Source organism: Rhea americana, unplaced genomic scaffold, assembly GCF_003343005.1.
Source record: "Rhea americana isolate MKP2758 unplaced genomic scaffold, rheAme1 scaffold_106, whole genome shotgun sequence".
NCBI classification, from domain to species: domain Eukaryota; kingdom Metazoa; phylum Chordata; class Aves; order Rheiformes; family Rheidae; genus Rhea; species Rhea americana.
Genome location: NW_028185106.1, coordinates 1064622 through 1082497, shown reverse-complemented (window position 1 = coordinate 1082497; position 17876 = coordinate 1064622). Strand labels below are relative to the sequence as shown.

The 17876-nt window shown below is 38.6% G+C and overlaps 1 protein-coding gene across 2 annotated transcripts in view; it reads left to right on the top strand.

Moving 5' to 3' along the window:
* The window catches only part of ANK2 (ankyrin 2), a 158376-nt gene that overhangs the window by 63850 nt on the left and 76650 nt on the right, over nt 1–17876 (top strand). For both annotated transcript variants that reach the window (XM_085309110.1, XM_085309103.1), the window contains exons 14-22: nt 8–106; nt 741–938; nt 3012–3110; nt 3747–3845; nt 5889–6086; nt 7492–7590; nt 7698–7796; nt 10578–10676; nt 13064–13162. In XM_085309110.1, the coding sequence (XP_085165236.1) occupies nt 8–106; nt 741–938; nt 3012–3110; nt 3747–3845; nt 5889–6086; nt 7492–7590; nt 7698–7796; nt 10578–10676; nt 13064–13162 (1089 nt within the window). The remainder of the gene's footprint in view (nt 1–7; nt 107–740; nt 939–3011; nt 3111–3746; nt 3846–5888; nt 6087–7491; nt 7591–7697; nt 7797–10577; nt 10677–13063; nt 13163–17876) is intronic.

Genomic DNA, 17876 nt, shown 5'->3' with positions numbered 1-17876 from the left:
TCTGCAGCGTGGAGAGACTGCATTACACATGGCAGCACGAGCTGGGCAGGTGGAAGTAGTTCGCTGTCTTCTGAGAAATGGGGCCCTGGTTGATGCCCGAGCCAGGGTAGGTGTTCTCTTTGCAATTTCTTTTGCTTTCTCAAAAACGTATCTGAAGCAGTAGGGCTAAGAAGGAGCAATTCATTTTCATTTGATCAGTGCATTCAACACTAAGCACATCTGAATACCATTCCATAAGGTAACTCATTTGTGTGTAATTCATCCAAATAGAAGGTATCTGGCTCAGAACAGTAACATCTATTTTATCTGAGCAAGAATTGTACAGGAGTGTCCTAAAACCAAACACTGCAGGCTCTGATAGCAGGTAGCTCTAGAGTGCCAGATTTTGAAACCAAAGGGACTGTTTGTCAAGCAAGGCGCAGCTGTTCTACAATAAATTAAGGATACCACAGAAAGCAAGTGGTGCTCACAACAATGTCAGCTATCTGCCTTCTTATTGAGAAAAGAAAAACGTTTTTCTCCAAAGTTCCTCTCTTTCTATTCTAATTTGATATTGCTGAAGCTAATCCCAGAATTTAGCCTAAATTAGTTCCTTTAGTCCTTCTTTTGATTTGTTTTTGTGCTGTTGCTTCTTTTGATTTCTTCAAGACAAATGCATAGAAAGACCTACTGGATTAACTAGAATATGGTGTTCAGAGCAGTTCTACCTGTGGTAATTATCTACTCAATTTGAGTTGTAGGAAGAACAGACTCCACTGCACATTGCCTCTCGCTTGGGTAAAACGGAGATCGTCCAGCTTTTGCTACAGCACATGGCCCACCCTGATGCTGCAACGACTAACGGATACACTCCACTGCACATTTCTGCCAGAGAGGGACAAGTTGATGTTGCATCAGTTCTCTTAGAGGCAGGTGCCTCACACTCCATGTCCACCAAAGTAAGACAAAATGCTTTGTGTCCGTGCTGTAGTAGGCAGTGCTCAGGAAGCATCCTCTTCCACGATGAATGTATTTTCACTGAGAAATTTTGCTAGGTTGTTTTTTTGTTTTGTTCTTATTTAATCAACAGTAATCAAATAGACTGAACAAATGTATCAGAAATTAATCAATTTTTAACGTATTTTACTGTCATCTGAAGCTGGGAGTTTGGGTCTCACTGGAGTCAAAAGCAGGTCCTGATAAATACATGCCCTCAGCAAGTTTAAAATATGCATGAAGTCCTGATTTCTCTCTTTCCAGTCGTGTTGCAGGTAGAGCTTTTTCTTTTTTTTTTTTTTTCCTTTTTTTTGCTAAATGTTTCAAAATAGAAAATGCAGATGTGGAAAAACTAAGATAAATATTTTTGCATGAACAGGCCTGCATATTTTTCAATACCCTGTTTATGTAAATAATTCTGGTCTCTTCTAGCTGAAAGGAATATTCCCAAAACATACAATTGAGCATCTGTCCAGTCTCAACTAATTCTAAATCTATTTTCAGTGGTTCTATAAATGAGGTATCATATGACACAAAAGGCCTTTTTTTTCCTAGGGTTATAAAAGAAACATTCTGTGGAATTATTTCTGTTTTATATTAGCCCAACATGGTTACCAATACATTCCCAACAGAGTGATGAGCGCTTAAGAGAACAGATACTGTGAATAGAACTATGTGCCAAGATACTTYTTCCAAATTTATCACAAATGATTTAAGTGATTTTCACTATAGTTTTAGATCTAAAATCTAAACTTGATCCCTGATTTTGTACCTCTGATTCTACAATTGGAGCTTAGAACATATTTTTGAAAAATTGGATGTGTTCCAGGATTTAGAAGACTAAACCCGTGATTCTCAAATYCTCATCCACAGATTACTGGGAATGTGTGCTGTTCTCCTTTTATCTGGCTGTTAAATCACATTAAAATAGCTAAAAATACACTAAGTACTTTCCTAATATTCCATATTGCTTTATGGCAATAGCTTTAGGTACTTCAGGAATATTTTATAATTATGAATAGGGAAAGATGTAGTCCACTAGATAATCTCTCTATTCCATCTCATTCATGAGATGGAAATGTTTGAGATTCCCTTACATAAGGCTCTTTTAAAATGARATTAATTGAATAAAATGACAATGAAAATAAATGTTACACATCACTCATATATTAGGCAAATAGGCCTCGGTGTCTCCCTGGGATTATTGTCAGGACAGCAGTGTAGTCTGCCACCTACTGTCTTGCATCCATGATTTTTTCTTACCAGCATGATTTTTAAAACTGAAGGGGTAAGCAAATACCATGTTAGTTTCATACAATCTTAGGTCTGTGCTTTACTGATAACCCTTATTAAAACTAATAGAAAATGACTCTTTAAAGAGACACTGGTTTTAGTCTTACTGGAGCATCCTTCAAAAACACTGCCCTTCAGTCACGCATGACTTTTTTTCACCTGAATTTCAGAGGCTGCAGCAAAACTTGGCAACTGTACAGRTATTAAGTCCAAATATGAATCATTCTTCAACAAGCTCACTAAAGAAGGGACACAATTTCTGGAGCTCTTCTCACTGAATTTAGTTAGTGTTTCGCTGTAATAGGCAAGAACTGATTCAGGAAATACTTCTAAAGCTATCATTAAGTAACTGATCTAAAAATGCAGCCTGTTCTGAGTAGAAATTTGAATGAGTGCCTTTGTTGCCCACACAATGTGTTCAGCTGATGAAATCTGTATCAGATAAAATGTCTGCCAGCCTGACATAATGTACATATGAAAAAACAAAAGASAGAAGGTGTGTTTTTTTCCTTCTTTCTTTTTTTCTCCCCCCCGGACATCACACTTTTCAAAATGCTTTCAATTATAATGCTATTTCTAGGTGTGGTTATTGATTCTGAATAAAAACAGCAGTTAAGACATAGTCTGAAACATAACCTCCTATAGCATTTACTCTCAGGAGTACATGTGGTTCTTGAAAGAGAGCATTATGTCAGCATAATTTTTAACACAACCACTTGCTTTTCTCTCCTGGCGTTTCTCAGAAGGGATTCACGCCTTTACACGTGGCAGCCAAATATGGAAGCCTGGAAGTGGCGAAGCTGCTTTTGCAACGCCGTGCATCTCCTGATTCGGCTGGCAAGGTACTGGTTTGGGCGCTCAGAAACAGGAGTCAGCAGCGATTCGGCTTCTCCTTTAGGAAATAACYGTGCAGAATGGACCTTTCAAAAGAAGGCTGCAGCTACTTTCATGTGATCTCATTAGCTTTACTGCATTCTCCCAAGGGTGATGGTTATGCATGTTAGTTTTGGAAACTGCATTTACAGAATTTGTTGCTTTTATAKATTTTCACCTTCCTTATAGTTGGCATGCAGTACACAGCTGTTAGGGCAGATATGTTTATGTGGCTCAGGAAAAGCCTATTCCATTCCGCTGCTCAAACTGTAAAAATCTTAATTCAAAAACAAGGGGGCAGGCTCAGCTTTTYCCTGTGCCGTGAGCACTGCTTGTCACTGAGTTGCAGGGAGCTGGTGGCTCAAACCYGCTGTGCGCTCAGGGAGCAGTGAGGGCCGCTCAAATGCATCCTCCACCGCTTCTCCTTCCCATTAAACACAGCCTACTAATCGCTGGCTAAATATTACTTTTGGTCCACGTTTCTAATACTGTAAGCAAAAGAGCGAGCGAGCGCGTTCCTGGTTTCTGAGCGGAGCCCCAGCTGCGCGCTGTCGACCCCGTTAACGGTTACTGGCCGCGCCTAACGCAATAACCGCCCTTTGCAGAACGGCCTCGCCCCGCTCCACGTCGCGGCGCACTACGACAACCAGAAGGTGGCGCTGCTGCTGCTCGAGAGGGGCGCCTCCCCGCACGTCACCGCCAAGGTGAGCCCCGCCAACGGCCGCCAWCCGCCAACGGCTCCTCGCCCGCCGATGCTTCCTCCGCGCCCCGGCGGCCGCGTGCGAGAGTAGCGGGGCTTTCTGCGGAGAAAGTGCGGTGACATAGTTCCCCTCCAGCTTTTAAATCTTCAGCTGTTATCCAGCTGTTGGGGGAGAGGGCTGATCACTGATGGGTGTTAGGGCAACATGCTCGTACCCTATCACATCATGCTSGTGCCTGTCACACCCGAAAATTAAGGACTCATCAGGTGTGATGAGACAGGCAAGCGGTTCACTCTGTCAGAAACCGTATGGCACCCTGTTTTGAAGATGAGTTGTTCAGAACATATTTATGGATTAATGGTTTGACTTTTATTCTAGACTAATTAAAGCTGTCTGTTCCAACTGGTGGTTTGCCATACATAAGCTAACCATTCTCTTACAGGCAGAGCGTAGTAACTTTATGGTGAGCTGCAGGTGTTAAATGAGTGTAAAACTCCTTTGAGAGAGAAGTCTGGTTTTAGCCCTTCTCAGTACCGCACACTTAGCTGGGCACACCATATGTCCAGTGTGTGACTCCCAGCTCAAACCATAACACTTGGAGTCTGAAAGCAGTGAGAAATCTCTTTACCAGATGCATATGATACTGCAGTACTTGTTCTCTGAGGGAGTCTGAAAGCAGTGAGAAATCTGTTCACTAGATGCATACGATACTGCAGTACTTAGTCTGAGGGTGCTTAGTAAGAGGTGGGATAGTGCTTGACACGGAGACAGAGGACATGCACTGTTGCCTCAGAGCAATAGCTACAAGATGCAACATGGGAAATTTCAGTTTGATAGAAATCTTCCCAGTATGGTTGGTCAAACACTGGAACAAGTTTCCTGGAGAGGTGGCTGTCCTTGGAGATGCTTAGAATTTGGCCTGGCAGATTCCTGAGCAACCTAGCWTAACTTAGGAGTTGTTCTTGGTTTCAACCAGATGACCTCCTACATAAATTATTCTATGATTCCTTCCAGCCTTCTTTGAAAAAGAAGAAATAAATGTATGTATGTATGTGTCTGTCTAAGYCCACTTTGGTGTCCATGAGTTTTAATCCTAACTAGAACTTGCTTTAGTATTATAGTAGAAACCATTTGGTAGAAACTGAATAGGCATATGCAGGATTCTTTCTAGGATTAGGAATAGTGTTATGATTTCACTATGTTGAGCAATGGCTACTAAAAGAGAAAAATAACAAGAAGAGTGTTACTGATTTCAGAATGTTCTGACCGATATGGGACTGCTGTTATATATGCTGTTAAAAAGAAGTGGCTTGTCTTCTCAGTGAATACATAAGAACTAATTTTTCTACTGTTGTGTGTGGAAAGCAGCAAAAGCTGCAGTTAGAACAGGATAGTTTCCTAATGCTCCCCCCCCCCCCAAAAAAAAAAGCCTAAAAAACTCCAACTAACCAAACTTCTCTAAAGAGGCTATTTGTTATAACCCAGAATTTTCCCCTGTAGTGCATTTTAAAAATGGGAAGTTGTCTTCTTGCCAAAAAACATGATCTCTGCTTTGCTAAAATGGTTCATTTGAACTGAAAAACACTCCTCCCTATGACTGTTTCCAGACAGTAACATGACTGACACATGTATCAAAATTCCATATGCAAACACAGATCTACCCACATACTCCAAAAAAACATAACACAGTGAATGGTATTTGCCCATCACTTTCCACAGAGAATGTCACTCATCAGTCAAAAGTGAATATTTGCAGCCTAGGATATTTAAAAGGCAGGCATCAAAGTCAGGATAATTTGAAGACGTTAGACTAACTGTACTGTCAGCTGAAGCTTTGTTCTAGTTTGGAAGGAAAAAAATACAGATGGTTGAAGCAACAGAAGAGCCAGACCACATGGGAAATGTTTTGCCTTCAGAATATAATGAATCTCATCTCTGGGATAGTTGGAAGCATACACAAATATTGTTTTAAGGTGTTTGACTTCCTACACTTACATGACTGTTGTGTTAACTTTCTTCTAATTTTGTTTTCGTGACTGATGTTAGAATGGATATACCCCTCTGCACATTGCTGCCAAGAAAAATCAGATGCAGATAGCTACCACTCTATTGAACTATGGGGCTGAGACCAACATTTTGACCAAACAGGGAGTGACCCCACTTCATTTGGCCTCTCAAGAAGGTCACGCTGACATGGTGACTTTGCTTTTGGAGAAAGGATCTAATATCCATGTGGCAACAAAGGTAATTCGTGAGAGAAAAAGTGCTGTGGTGGGACTATTCAGTGAGATATAACATGCTGTGTAGGAATGATGTCACCTTCTTAGAAATTCTCCACTTCCTTATATATGTTGCTGTGCGTTGCCAGAAGTGACAATGGGTGGGTGAACAGTAAAAGTGCAAAGAGAGTATCTAGGATTGGCAGATAGAGATTAATCATTTAGCTTACATGGTATCATCAGTAGCTGTGCTGGGTAACCCTCAGGAGAAGCAGCCTCTGCCATGACAAGAGGAAAATGATGCCATCCCTAGCTCTGGTAGAGAGGTTACTTTGGACAAAGAGGAGAAAAGACAAAAGAAAATTATTTCCAAATAAGGCAGGACAGCAGTAGTTTTGCTGTGCTACAGTCTTACCATCTCGCAAGTGTTTCACATATACTTCCAAAGCATTCACATTAGAGGCAAAGGATGAAGAATGTAACATTCTGGAGTTTGTGGGTCCCTGGGTTGATTTAATGACATATAACAGAAACCTGAGCGCTACAGTTGAAACTAGTTCAGTGTTTATGCTAGCGAAGGCACTTTTGCTCATATATTTAACCTTTGGCCTTCTTGCCCATGTGGCAGAAATTAGTAGTATCCAGCAAGAGTAAAGTAACAATATTAGTTGAGTAGCAAGTGGAAAAAAAAACCCTAAGGAAGACTTTTCTGATCATTTGAATTTTCATGATTGTATGTGACAGCTACTTCATAGAAAATCATGTTGTTTCCTCAAAAAATACCCCATTACCATAGGTCTTCATAGGTCACCAGTTTTATCCAGGCATCTATATAAAACTTAAAAGCTGCAACTTTTGCTCAGACAAGTGAAAATGGAAGCTCAAGCTCTTGTTGTCTGGTGTTAATGTAATGCTCTATCTAAGAATGAGAAATAAGATGGTTTTCATTTCTCTTACAAAATGTTTCTTGCCGTGCTCACAGGCAAGTACCATGTGCATCACTGCAAGCTTTTACTGAAAAGTTGCATCCATTTCTTGGAATTTTTGAATGAGATTATTTTTGGAGTTACTTTCTTCATTCTGACTCATGCCTGCAGTCATCAAGGTTCCCTCTCCTGTCTGAGGAGTGGGAAGCACAGTGAATTTGCCTCCCACCCTAATGGGTTCCTCAGCTTCCCCAGTGATGATGTTACATAATATCCAAGCATGATCATTGATGCCTGAGAGATTATGGTGACATGATTGCCTTGGAACTGTTGTTCTGACAGAATGGGGGAAAGATCAACTCTACATTTTCTAAAAAAAMCCCCATATTTAGAAATTGTAGTTGGGATACCTTCATATTTTGAAAATGAGAAAGTCTAAATTCAATTCCTGGTGTAAAGTAGTTTTTTTAATATTATTTATTTGCTTGTTTTTTGTATCTCCAGACTGGACTGACATCTTTACACCTTGCAGCTCAAGAGGATAAAGTCAATGTAGCTGAAATACTGACAAAGCATGGTGCAAATCAAGATGCACAGACAAAGGTGAATCATGGAGTGGCTACTGTCTTCAGTCTGCCAAAAGATGCTATGATTGTAAAGGAATGTTCCACTGAACCTGCAGTTTTACTTACTCTGTTCTTGTATTGTAGCTGGGTTATACACCTTTAATTGTGGCATGTCACTATGGAAACATCAAAATGGTGAATTTCCTTCTCAAGCAGGGAGCGAATGTTAATGCTAAAACAAAGGTAAAAATTTTTTCATTGCTTGCTTTGCTCTTCATTAAACTTGGTAACTCAGCAGTAGTAATACATACCACTAGGTGTCCTTTTCACTAGGAAATCTATAATTATTCATGCACAGTAGATGACAACATCTTTGGATTTTAGCGGCAGTAAAATGCCTTCTCTCTGCTATGTCTCGGTCGGTAGTGTCCACTAAAGGAAGTCAAATCAGTTAACTTYGAGTGCGTGTAAGAGGGAGATAAAGAATCCATTTTATTTTATTTGTGTTTTTACTTGCAACTAACAAATGCAAGTTTGTTTCTCATTTCATTTACACATATTTTACACCAGTGTAATCACCAGTATGCTGCCAGACTAGTAACAGTTCAGAGACTTTGGAGGTGATGCCAGGTTCTCTCCAATCTGATGAGGAGTGGAGTGGGAAGAGTTGCAGCTAAGAAGAGTGTGGGTAGCATGCCTTTGAGAGAAGAGACAGCTGCAGTGAGGGAATACAGCTTACTGAAGACAAATTTGGAGGGGAGGAGGTTCCTGAGGAGGGGAGGTGGGTATGCTGTTACTGATCAGTTCTGTTGAACTGAACCAAACTGCCTATTGGAAAGCCTGAAGGTAATCCACTGACCTCACTAGTTTCTCCCAGTATAAACTGGCACACACAACAGCCATTTTGTATGCATTTTGTATCACGTGTGATAAAAGTGTAGATTGCTTGAATATGCACGCACACTGAGGTTTTGATGACTCTAATGGTGTGTTGTATCCCAGCTATCATCGCATCACCCTTAACAGAAACAGAAGGCTAACTCAGGAGCAGCTGGATTTCAGATTAGTTAAAACTGGCATCAGGCAATAGCTGGCTCTTCACTATTTTCTGGATGTCTCAGCTTCATTGTGAAGGACTAAATCTATTGATAGTTTAGTGACACGCTTAGTGTTTGGAAGTCCCAGTCAAAATCACAAACGTGCAGTCTGCTGCGGGTTCTAGCCAGCTCCTCTGTCCCCAGCTGCGATCTATGTGTTTGTTCCGTTTCTCAGTGTAGGCCTGTTTCATCACAGTGGTTTCAGCCGAATGTGGTAAGCCATGGTTAGCAAAATAAATAAATAAAAGCCTTGACAGGAGTAATGCTGACCCATCGCTTGTGCAATCATCCAAAATCAATGGGTAAAAAGTAGAAATTCCAAAAAGACTAGAAACACTATTAGAAAAACAGCTGATATGCATTCATAAAGCAGACATTAGCAGGATCCAAGTGGTAGCTGCCAAGATGTTCAGCTGAGTTATTTAGAGTCCAATTAGAGCTACATACTTGCCCCTTTAATATTAGACCTTATTCCATGACTAAAGGGCCACTGGATGCAATAGACCAGGTTCTGACTCCAGTTCCCCTAGGTATTCCACTTAGAATAATTTCATTAAAATGAGCAATTTTGTTTATGTTAGCAACAGAATGACAGTGACTGATATGATAGTGTGGTGCAGTGGTTCTCCAAAAACCCATGTCAAGGGAACCATGAAAATCCTGGCAGTCTGTCAACCAGTAATGCGAATTTAGTTTAAAGAGCGAATCCATCCTGGCTGGATTCAGGATAGGCGTGTTAGAGAATAAATAACCTTTATTGCAGCCAGCTCTTTAAATAGAGAAAGCCTGCAGGATGATTTGCGCTGTCTCCRGTGAAAAATGATGTGTCTGAACACTGTTTTAAAGGACTTTTTTGATATTTAAGTAATAATAATAAATTTGCTGTGTACTATAGCCTGCAGTAAAATCCTGCATTGATTTCTTTGTAGTCCATGCATGTATACTGTACATGTGAGAACTGTAACTGTTCTAAATAAACTAGTTATTTAACTAGTTAAATAACTGTCACCGTTTAAAGAGTAGCATAAAGTGTTACTTGTRTTCATCCATTCAGCTACGAAAGAGAGAAATTTTAGTGTGTCACAGAAGCCTAGAAGACCACTATAAAGTCCCCAGGCTATGTATAAGTGTACARTGAAATCATTTTGGTGTTTTTCCCCCATTTATTCCTTGCTTGCTTTCAAAGTTAATTGTGAATAATGTTATAAATGAATTGCCTGACCAGACTTGCACAATACCATCTCCAGTCAACTAGCTGAAGTTACTCTGGCTCTGTTTCTTTATTGTGTAACATCAGAATGAATCACTGGAGGAGATAAATATACAGAATTAAACATGTTTATTAGTACAGACAGCATGTACATATTTTTCAGTGTAATTATGGCTTGGCCAGGCCTTTTGAAACCGAAGTAAAGCTAAAATTTATTGACATTTGTAGTAGGTAAAGGTTGTTGGCCTTTTTAAAAGCAAATGGACTCAATCACTGCTGTTAAATTATAAATATTTTAAATTGACTCAAATATTTTAAAGGCAAGTTCTTTGTCTGCTTTTAAAAACTAAAAGGTGAGATGAAGAAAAATGTTCTCTGCCTCTGCTATGATTCTGTGTCTTTTGCATGTCATTTTAACTTTACTGTTTCTCCTTGTCTCTGATTTGGGGAATAGGGGATTATCTGTCTTCCTGGAAATTGCTTATATTGTGAGATGTAAGATAATTTATGARTATTATCTTCCTTTATGTTTTCATTAATTTAGGAAAGAAATGCTATTATTGCTGAAGATTTATTATCTTTGGGTAAATTGATGGCATAAATTTTTTATTCAAGTGTCTCAGAAGGAGAAGGAAGCAAAATGAAGCATCTAAACTAGTTATTGATGGTTCTTGTTATTTCTTTGTTTGCTTTTATGGTAACCACCATCAACAACAGAATGGCTACACCCCTCTTCACCAAGCAGCTCAACAAGGCCATACTCACATCATCAATGTTCTTCTTCAACATGGAGCCAAGCCTAATGCCATCACCACTGTAAGTCTGTGAAGTGCCTGTGGGACTTGCTTTCCTGGACAGTTCTTTTCTTTCCTTTTTTGGGSGTTGAGAGCAAGCCTGTGTTTTCATGAAAGTATTCCTCATACAGCTGGTTGTCAGATGTGTAAATGTAACTTCCTTTCCTTCTCCTTATCCTCTTAAGGTAGCTCAGATCAGCTATAACCCATTGTGCACTGAACTAAACATGACATGAGGAAACTGATTTCTAAACTTCAGTGACAGCCTTGCCACAACTAGTTGTGCCGTATTTGTTTAGTTCCCCTCTGACTTGACTTTTCTGTCTGTAAAATGATGTCATGGTAAGATTTTTTTTTTAATAAAAATCATGGGGAATTCAGAACTTGGGTTTCTTTGAAGATTTGGACAGATTTGATGGATTTGAAAGCAGGAACATAACTCTCCTGTTCTGTGTTAATCTTGTTATTATTCACATTTACTTGGACAACCTTTAAAACACAGCCAGAAGGTCCAAAATCTGTATGTCCTTTCCCAGAGTGGCTCAGATTACCATGTGCATACATTGCACATTCTTAAATACAGTGCTGGTGCTGTGTTTGGTTCTGGGAACAACCACGTTGAATAAACTGCTGTGAAGGTATCCAGCAGACCAGTTTACGTGCCAGACTGTCAATTAAGGGACTTGTCGTAGTCAGCTTCTGGGACTAGAATTTCACTAGGTGTTTTCAGTTGAAGGTCTCTTTAATTGCTTTCAGTCCTCTTGTTACAGCTGTGATAGCCCAAATCTAACTTGCATCCAAACACAGTCTTAAGGATGTACCTTCACTGCACAGYGTGCATGCTTTCTCAGGTGCTAATTCCGTTCTTGTCCAAACATAGCAATTTTTAGCTTGAGTTATGAGAGAGTTTCAACCTGAGACAGCTGACACAGGAATATGGGATTGGGATATAGGCAGTTGAAGAGCAAGTGACTGTAATGGGCAAACCATTCATGCTGTGAGGATGCTAATCTATTCACTCTGTGCTGCTAATCCACACACCCTGTATTACTTTAGAGTTGCTGAATTAAACTAAAAGAACTTAAATTATAGATAACAAAAGCTGGCACTAAGGTAGAGAGAAACCCTCAGRTTACACACTGCGCTGGTGTTGCAAGACAAATCATTCCATCAGAAGGAGACTTAAATTGGCTTTCCATGGTTCCTCCAGTTTGCCGACACATTCTCCTTCAGTTCAATAAAATAAAACATTTCAGCTTGCATCTTTTTACAGAGGACCGTGGAATGTGTCCCTTCCTTCCCTCCCCAAGTTCAKTGACATGAGGAGCATGGACTACCATGCCATGTAGAACCAAGTAACTGAGAACGACTTCTGTGGTCACTTAAACTGAGCTGGGTGCCAGTCACATAGGCCAGTTCTGCAGGGAAGAAGTGTCCTCAGAAATCTTAGATGATTTARCTAGTTTCTGTTACTTAATTTTTTTTCTTCTATTCATAAGAAAGTTCATTAATTTTGCTACCTATTGTAGGTGGCSTTATGCTACTGTGGACCATAATTTGCGACAGTTTGAGTAGAATTTCAAATGTAATGAGACAGATGGCGATGATCATTTACAGTAACAATCTAAGTTTGTAAAATTAAGTATGCAAATAGCTGTCTCTCAGACTACCTTAGTGTTCAAATAATGAAGGAGAAATAAATTGTCCTAAATAATTACTAAATTATCATTTTAATATCCAGTTGATGAGTTGTGCAGCTCTGTCATGAACATTTAAACTGTAGATAAATTTATTTAAATGGAAAATAATCTCAAACCAAGACTGGGGTTGTTTTAGTGTCTGTTACATTGTTAGCTTTTGTATATTTTTATTATGCATATATATTTGTTGTAAGGAAGGATATGAGTGTATTTGGAGAATACAGCTATAGTCTTGTATTCCCCAAAGGAACATTGTACCTGCTAAAGGTTTAAACAATTACCGCTGAAACTGAAGCTGTAAAATTAAAAAAAAAAACCCTTTTTAGAAGAATATCCCTAATATAAAGCAGTTTATGCAAAACAAAACATCAGCGTCTGCAGGCAAGACACGTTCTGCGTAGTAGGAATTTGACTACTTCAGGGTTAAAGCATACAGCACTTTTTTTTATTATTTAGACTAGCAGGCAGATGCAAGTATGTTGTGTTGCCATGGTAATCAGGGCTATAGTCTTAAAGAAGTTACAAAGACAGAGTCAGATGTAATGGTAAAAAAAACAGTGATTTTCCTAGGCTGTGACTTGTTTTGGATGGAAATGCTGGCTCATGCAGTGTTGAGAGTGATCTCATTGGTTCACATCACAATCCTCCCTCTCATTTCTCTCTCTCTCTCTCTTTCCTTCTCTCTCTCTCTCTCTCTTTTTCTCTTCAGAATGGTAACACTGCCTTAGCTATCGCAAGGCGTCTGGGATACATCTCAGTGGTCGATACGCTGAAGGTTGTAACGGAGGAGATTACCACCACCACAACTGTGAGTTGTACATGCATTATAATGTCTCTCCTCTCTATTCAGAATGTTGTCTTTCTCTTCTTACCTCRGACTCTCCATGTATCTCTTCCATGTTTATTTTCAGTTGTTAGCCTCCCCCTCCCCCCGCCTTTCTACTGGAGTTTTGCAAAAGTGCTACAATGGTTTGAGTGAATCTTTTAAGCATGTAGAATTGTGTGCAATACATCAGGCTTCTCTAAGTTACCTAACTAAATCTACATGAATATAGATGGCAAAAACTGTTCAAAGGTGGAGTAAATTTTTTTTCTAGGCATGGATCTGAGCTGCAAATCCAAACTTCCTAGAAGTTTGGGAGTCATTTAGATCCTGGCCTGTGCCTCTATTTTTCTTTTCCACAGTCACATCTACTTCTCAGTCTTTCCTTACATTTCCACACTTCGGTGACACCTGCTAAGGCTCAGCTATTGCAGCACACCACAGCAGGCTTCTAGCATTTGGACTGTACCAGCCATGGGCTGGTGCCAAGCTTACTGATGCTCACTAGATGACTCTGAATTGCATCAATCTTCTTTTTACTTGTTACTTTCAGTTCAAATGGATCCTGTTTTCCCAAAACATGGAAAAATCTTTCCTTATTTTCCCAATGCTCACATGTTCAGTGGTCTCTATTTTGACTTTGTGGTTTGTGAATAGTAAGTGTTGAATGTCAGCAAGTTGATACTGTTGCTTTAAGCCAGGAAAAATGAGTATATTTTGATGCTGTGAGAGGGAAAGGGTCTCTCTCTTTGGAATCTTAGCTCCCATCTGTATCTGTTACTAGAAACAGTAGGTCATTTAAGAAAAAAATGTGAATAAAAATTTCTCTTACTGCATTTTATCTTGAAACTCTGTTTTAAGATAATGCTTTTTTTTTTTTAATGYAAGAAATATTAGAAGTCTAGAAAACCTATCAGAACTAGCAGCTGTTTAAGAGGTCCAAGATGAAATATCCAAAGAAGATGCTGCTACTCAATTAGGGAGAGGCGTAGAGGAAAGTAAGGAGAGTAAAAGGGAAGGGAAAAAATACAAAATATTTTGGAAAGAAATGGGAAAATAGTTTTGATTTTGTCGCATTCTGACAGCAAGTCCCACTGCGAACTAAGGAAGATGGAATAAAAGTAGCGTGACATAAGTTATAAATAGAGTGGACTATGATTTATTAATGAGCTGTAAAAATCAGATTGAGTCAAGGAATTGGATCAGATTGGACAAGGAATTCCAGCCTAATTCCAGAAGTCTCTTAATAAGAACGTTTACTTTGCGTATTGCATACTTTTGTGTATGGGTATGTTTAGTAATAATAGAAATTACACTATGAAACGTGAGTGAGTTACTTTGGATAAATGTTTCTTTAAACTTTGAGGGTAATGRACCTTTCTATCAGATACCAGATGCTTGAGGTTTAGGACTGAATCAAACACTCAAACTTAATTGCATACTTGACCTCTAATACTTACAGTACAAGATTTCAGATTTCTCTTACATACATCTGTGTACAAAACTGTAAATCCAAACCAGAGAAGCACTGTTTTAAAAGGTCAGGTGGGACCTTCAGTAAACTCAGCAAATTGTTCAGATGTGAATTTGTCTGAATCTTGTACATACTTTAGGGATATACAAAATGTAAACCCTTGGCATTGGTGATGGTGGGGAATGTTGATTGAACATAATTTTGAAGAAGTGTTAAAAGGAAGGGATAAATAACAGGCGCTCCCTGTAATAAAGTTCTCCAGATGGTGAGGATGGTTCTGCCAACCCAGAACATAGCATTTAGCGCTGAAAAAAAAAGGTGCTGTCACCATAGCTACTTCATTCTCTAAGGTTGCAGCAGAGTAATACACGGAGGATGTTAGACGGGCTGATGCTCTATTAATATTCAAGTCACTGGCATTTGAGATGAGGAAAAATCTCCAGTGCCAAAGCCTTTGGTCTAACTTTGAACATACTTTCCTCTTATTTGCACCAGTGGAACCATGTGAATATACAGCAATGGGGAGAATACAGTCCGCTTATTTTTATTCAGCAGTTGTAGATAAAATAGAAAATAAATCCATGCCCAATGTATTTGATGTAGAATGAGCTAGACTTTGAAAGATTTATTGTACAGTTAAGCTTGGGGATATTTGAACAAATAGGCGTAGACTTTCTGTGGGCAAATAGATAGATGAGGAGCTTTGAGATCAATCATTCTATACTGCTGCTGAGTAGGAAATCACTGAATGTACCTATAGGATTATATACATACATGTGAATTATTCTGTGTCAGCATATAGAAAGCCCTACAATGAAAATTAAAAATACAGAAGCCTGAAGTAAAGCCTCTAAAATAAAGTGCGTAACTGTTCTCAGAGTGACTGTGAGAAATATACATTGAACAGTTTTCAAATTGGGCCGTTCATATGCCTAGATTTGGTTTTCAAATTTTGTGGGTATTTGATACTTTTAATGTGCCTATCATCTAAAAAATGTCTAGTTTTGTATAATAAAATTTATTTAAGAAAATGAATTGCGAACTTCTATTGGGAATTGATGTAACATTACAGTTGCTGTAATGTTAATGATTCATGCTTAGTTCAGATGACAATACGAATTCTTTTTATGAAACACACACACACACACACTATTTTCCAAACTTTTTTCTTTATTTCAGTTATTAGATTATGTAATAATTTTCTGATACTGAAAGGAAAAACAGGAAAGAAATTAAGTATCATTACTTCTCTGTAAATAAATAATAGTATTGAGAGCATTAGTCAGCTACCAGATTGTTATTATACAGGGCTTGTACAAACATAATTTGTGAATAAATTGACATCAAGATAAAGAAGGCTTAATTACTAGGGTCTGCAGATCTAAGTTAGTAAAAAGATAATATGCAACATACCTGGCATAGTTTTTGTGAAGTTACTCTATACTTGTAGTGTATACTATAGCATTCTGACGTCTTTTCACTCCAGTGTTCTAATCAAAGGGATTCCTAGGGTTGGAAACCAAGTTATGTTATATAAATTTAAATCATAGTAATCAAAAAATTCTAGTATTTGTGACTTCAGGGTGGTTCAGTTCTTTCCMCTTTCTTTAGAATTTAAGCACATCCTTCTGCCTTTGTTTGCTTTTCTGGCCTTTAAGCTGTTTTTACTCAAGGAGCATACAAACTGGCAGTAGAGAATTTGGATTACCCTTTGTGTAATTACAATTACAATTCCAGTAAATTGGCAATTGCATGTAATGCTTTCCACTTCATTTGAAAAATATGCTGCCCCGTTCACCTGAGTTTATTTCTTTCTTTATTCAGTGATTTTTTTGATTTAGGATTTATTTGTACTTACTATTGTATTGTGGAAGAGATGAGGACAATATCACCTAACGATAGCATGCTCTCCACCTGTCTCAGCTGGCTTTGTCACTCCACTGCTGCCTGACGTTTCTATCTGAGTGGAGCCATGGGAATGCAGGGGAGAAATTTGGATATATTAGCGGAGGCATTTGGTGAAGGCTGAATGCAAAYTCAATTTTTCAACACAGAGCGTGTGTTAGGAAAAACACTGCAACAGAAAYAATTAATTTCTTGAATCATGAGTAAGATTTAATTTAGGAGGCCCTAATTGGGATTGCCACTTGAAGCAAATGGCATTGTCCTTTCCCTGTGCTTCAGGAAAGTGAATTGAAAACTGACGTCATACTTAATATATTTCAAAAATGTAAAGCAGACTTTTAAAATCAGATTTCCAAAATGGTTACACTAGTGGCAACTTTGTTATTTATAAAAATGCAGTATCTTATAACAGTCAAGAGTACTATCTTTATTAGTTTGTTAGATGTGTAGAAGTATAAAACTAAATCTGGAAATGCCTAGTAAGTTTTGCATAACAAAGGTTGCTATTGACTTCACTGCTTGGTATCAGTGGGCACCTTTCCCAAGTGTACATTGCGTAAGAGCCTCATAGCTGGCTGACATTAATTATCACTCAAATTTTATGCTCTTTCACTGCTTCTACATATAGCATTAATTTATGCTTGATAGATCCCATCCTCAGTTGAGAGCAAAGTACTACTGCAGTGGGGAGTTTCAAGACATGTGGCCTCCTAACATTCCCTTCCGTGCCAAAGGGGCACATCTGCTTCTACATACCCTAAAGGGTGATGTGCTGACTCCCCTTCAGAGCTCCTCAGTTCAGCTGACTAGCTACAGATCAGGATGGAGCCAGAGCAACATTTATTTTTCTGTTGTGACTAATGCTGTTTCTGATTACTGCTTTTTTTTTYYTTTTTTTTTTTWAAAAAAAAWGTTTTGACATTTTGTCTTTGGTGTTTTAATAACACACTGAAGAGACTCCTGTAGGCAACTTTCTCATACCTTACAATTCTCACAGTTTCTCTTGCTATGTTCTTCATCTTCTGCAGTATGTATTTTGATGCTAAGAGGATGTCCCTGTTCCTGATTCAGTGTTCCTGAACATCATCTGTTTCCTAAAATCAGATTAAAAAAATTTTCTTAGAGCATTCTCCTACTGCATGCTCTCTCTTACCTAAACAATATAATCCTGGCTGTCTTTGGTCCATAGTTGCCTTGTATTGTGATATTTGTAAGTTTAAGTGCACAGAATATAGCAAAATCTCTGAATAATTTTGTTCTAATGTATATATGTTTTAGGGGAATATATGTGATTTATGAAAAGTATTTCATTTGTACACA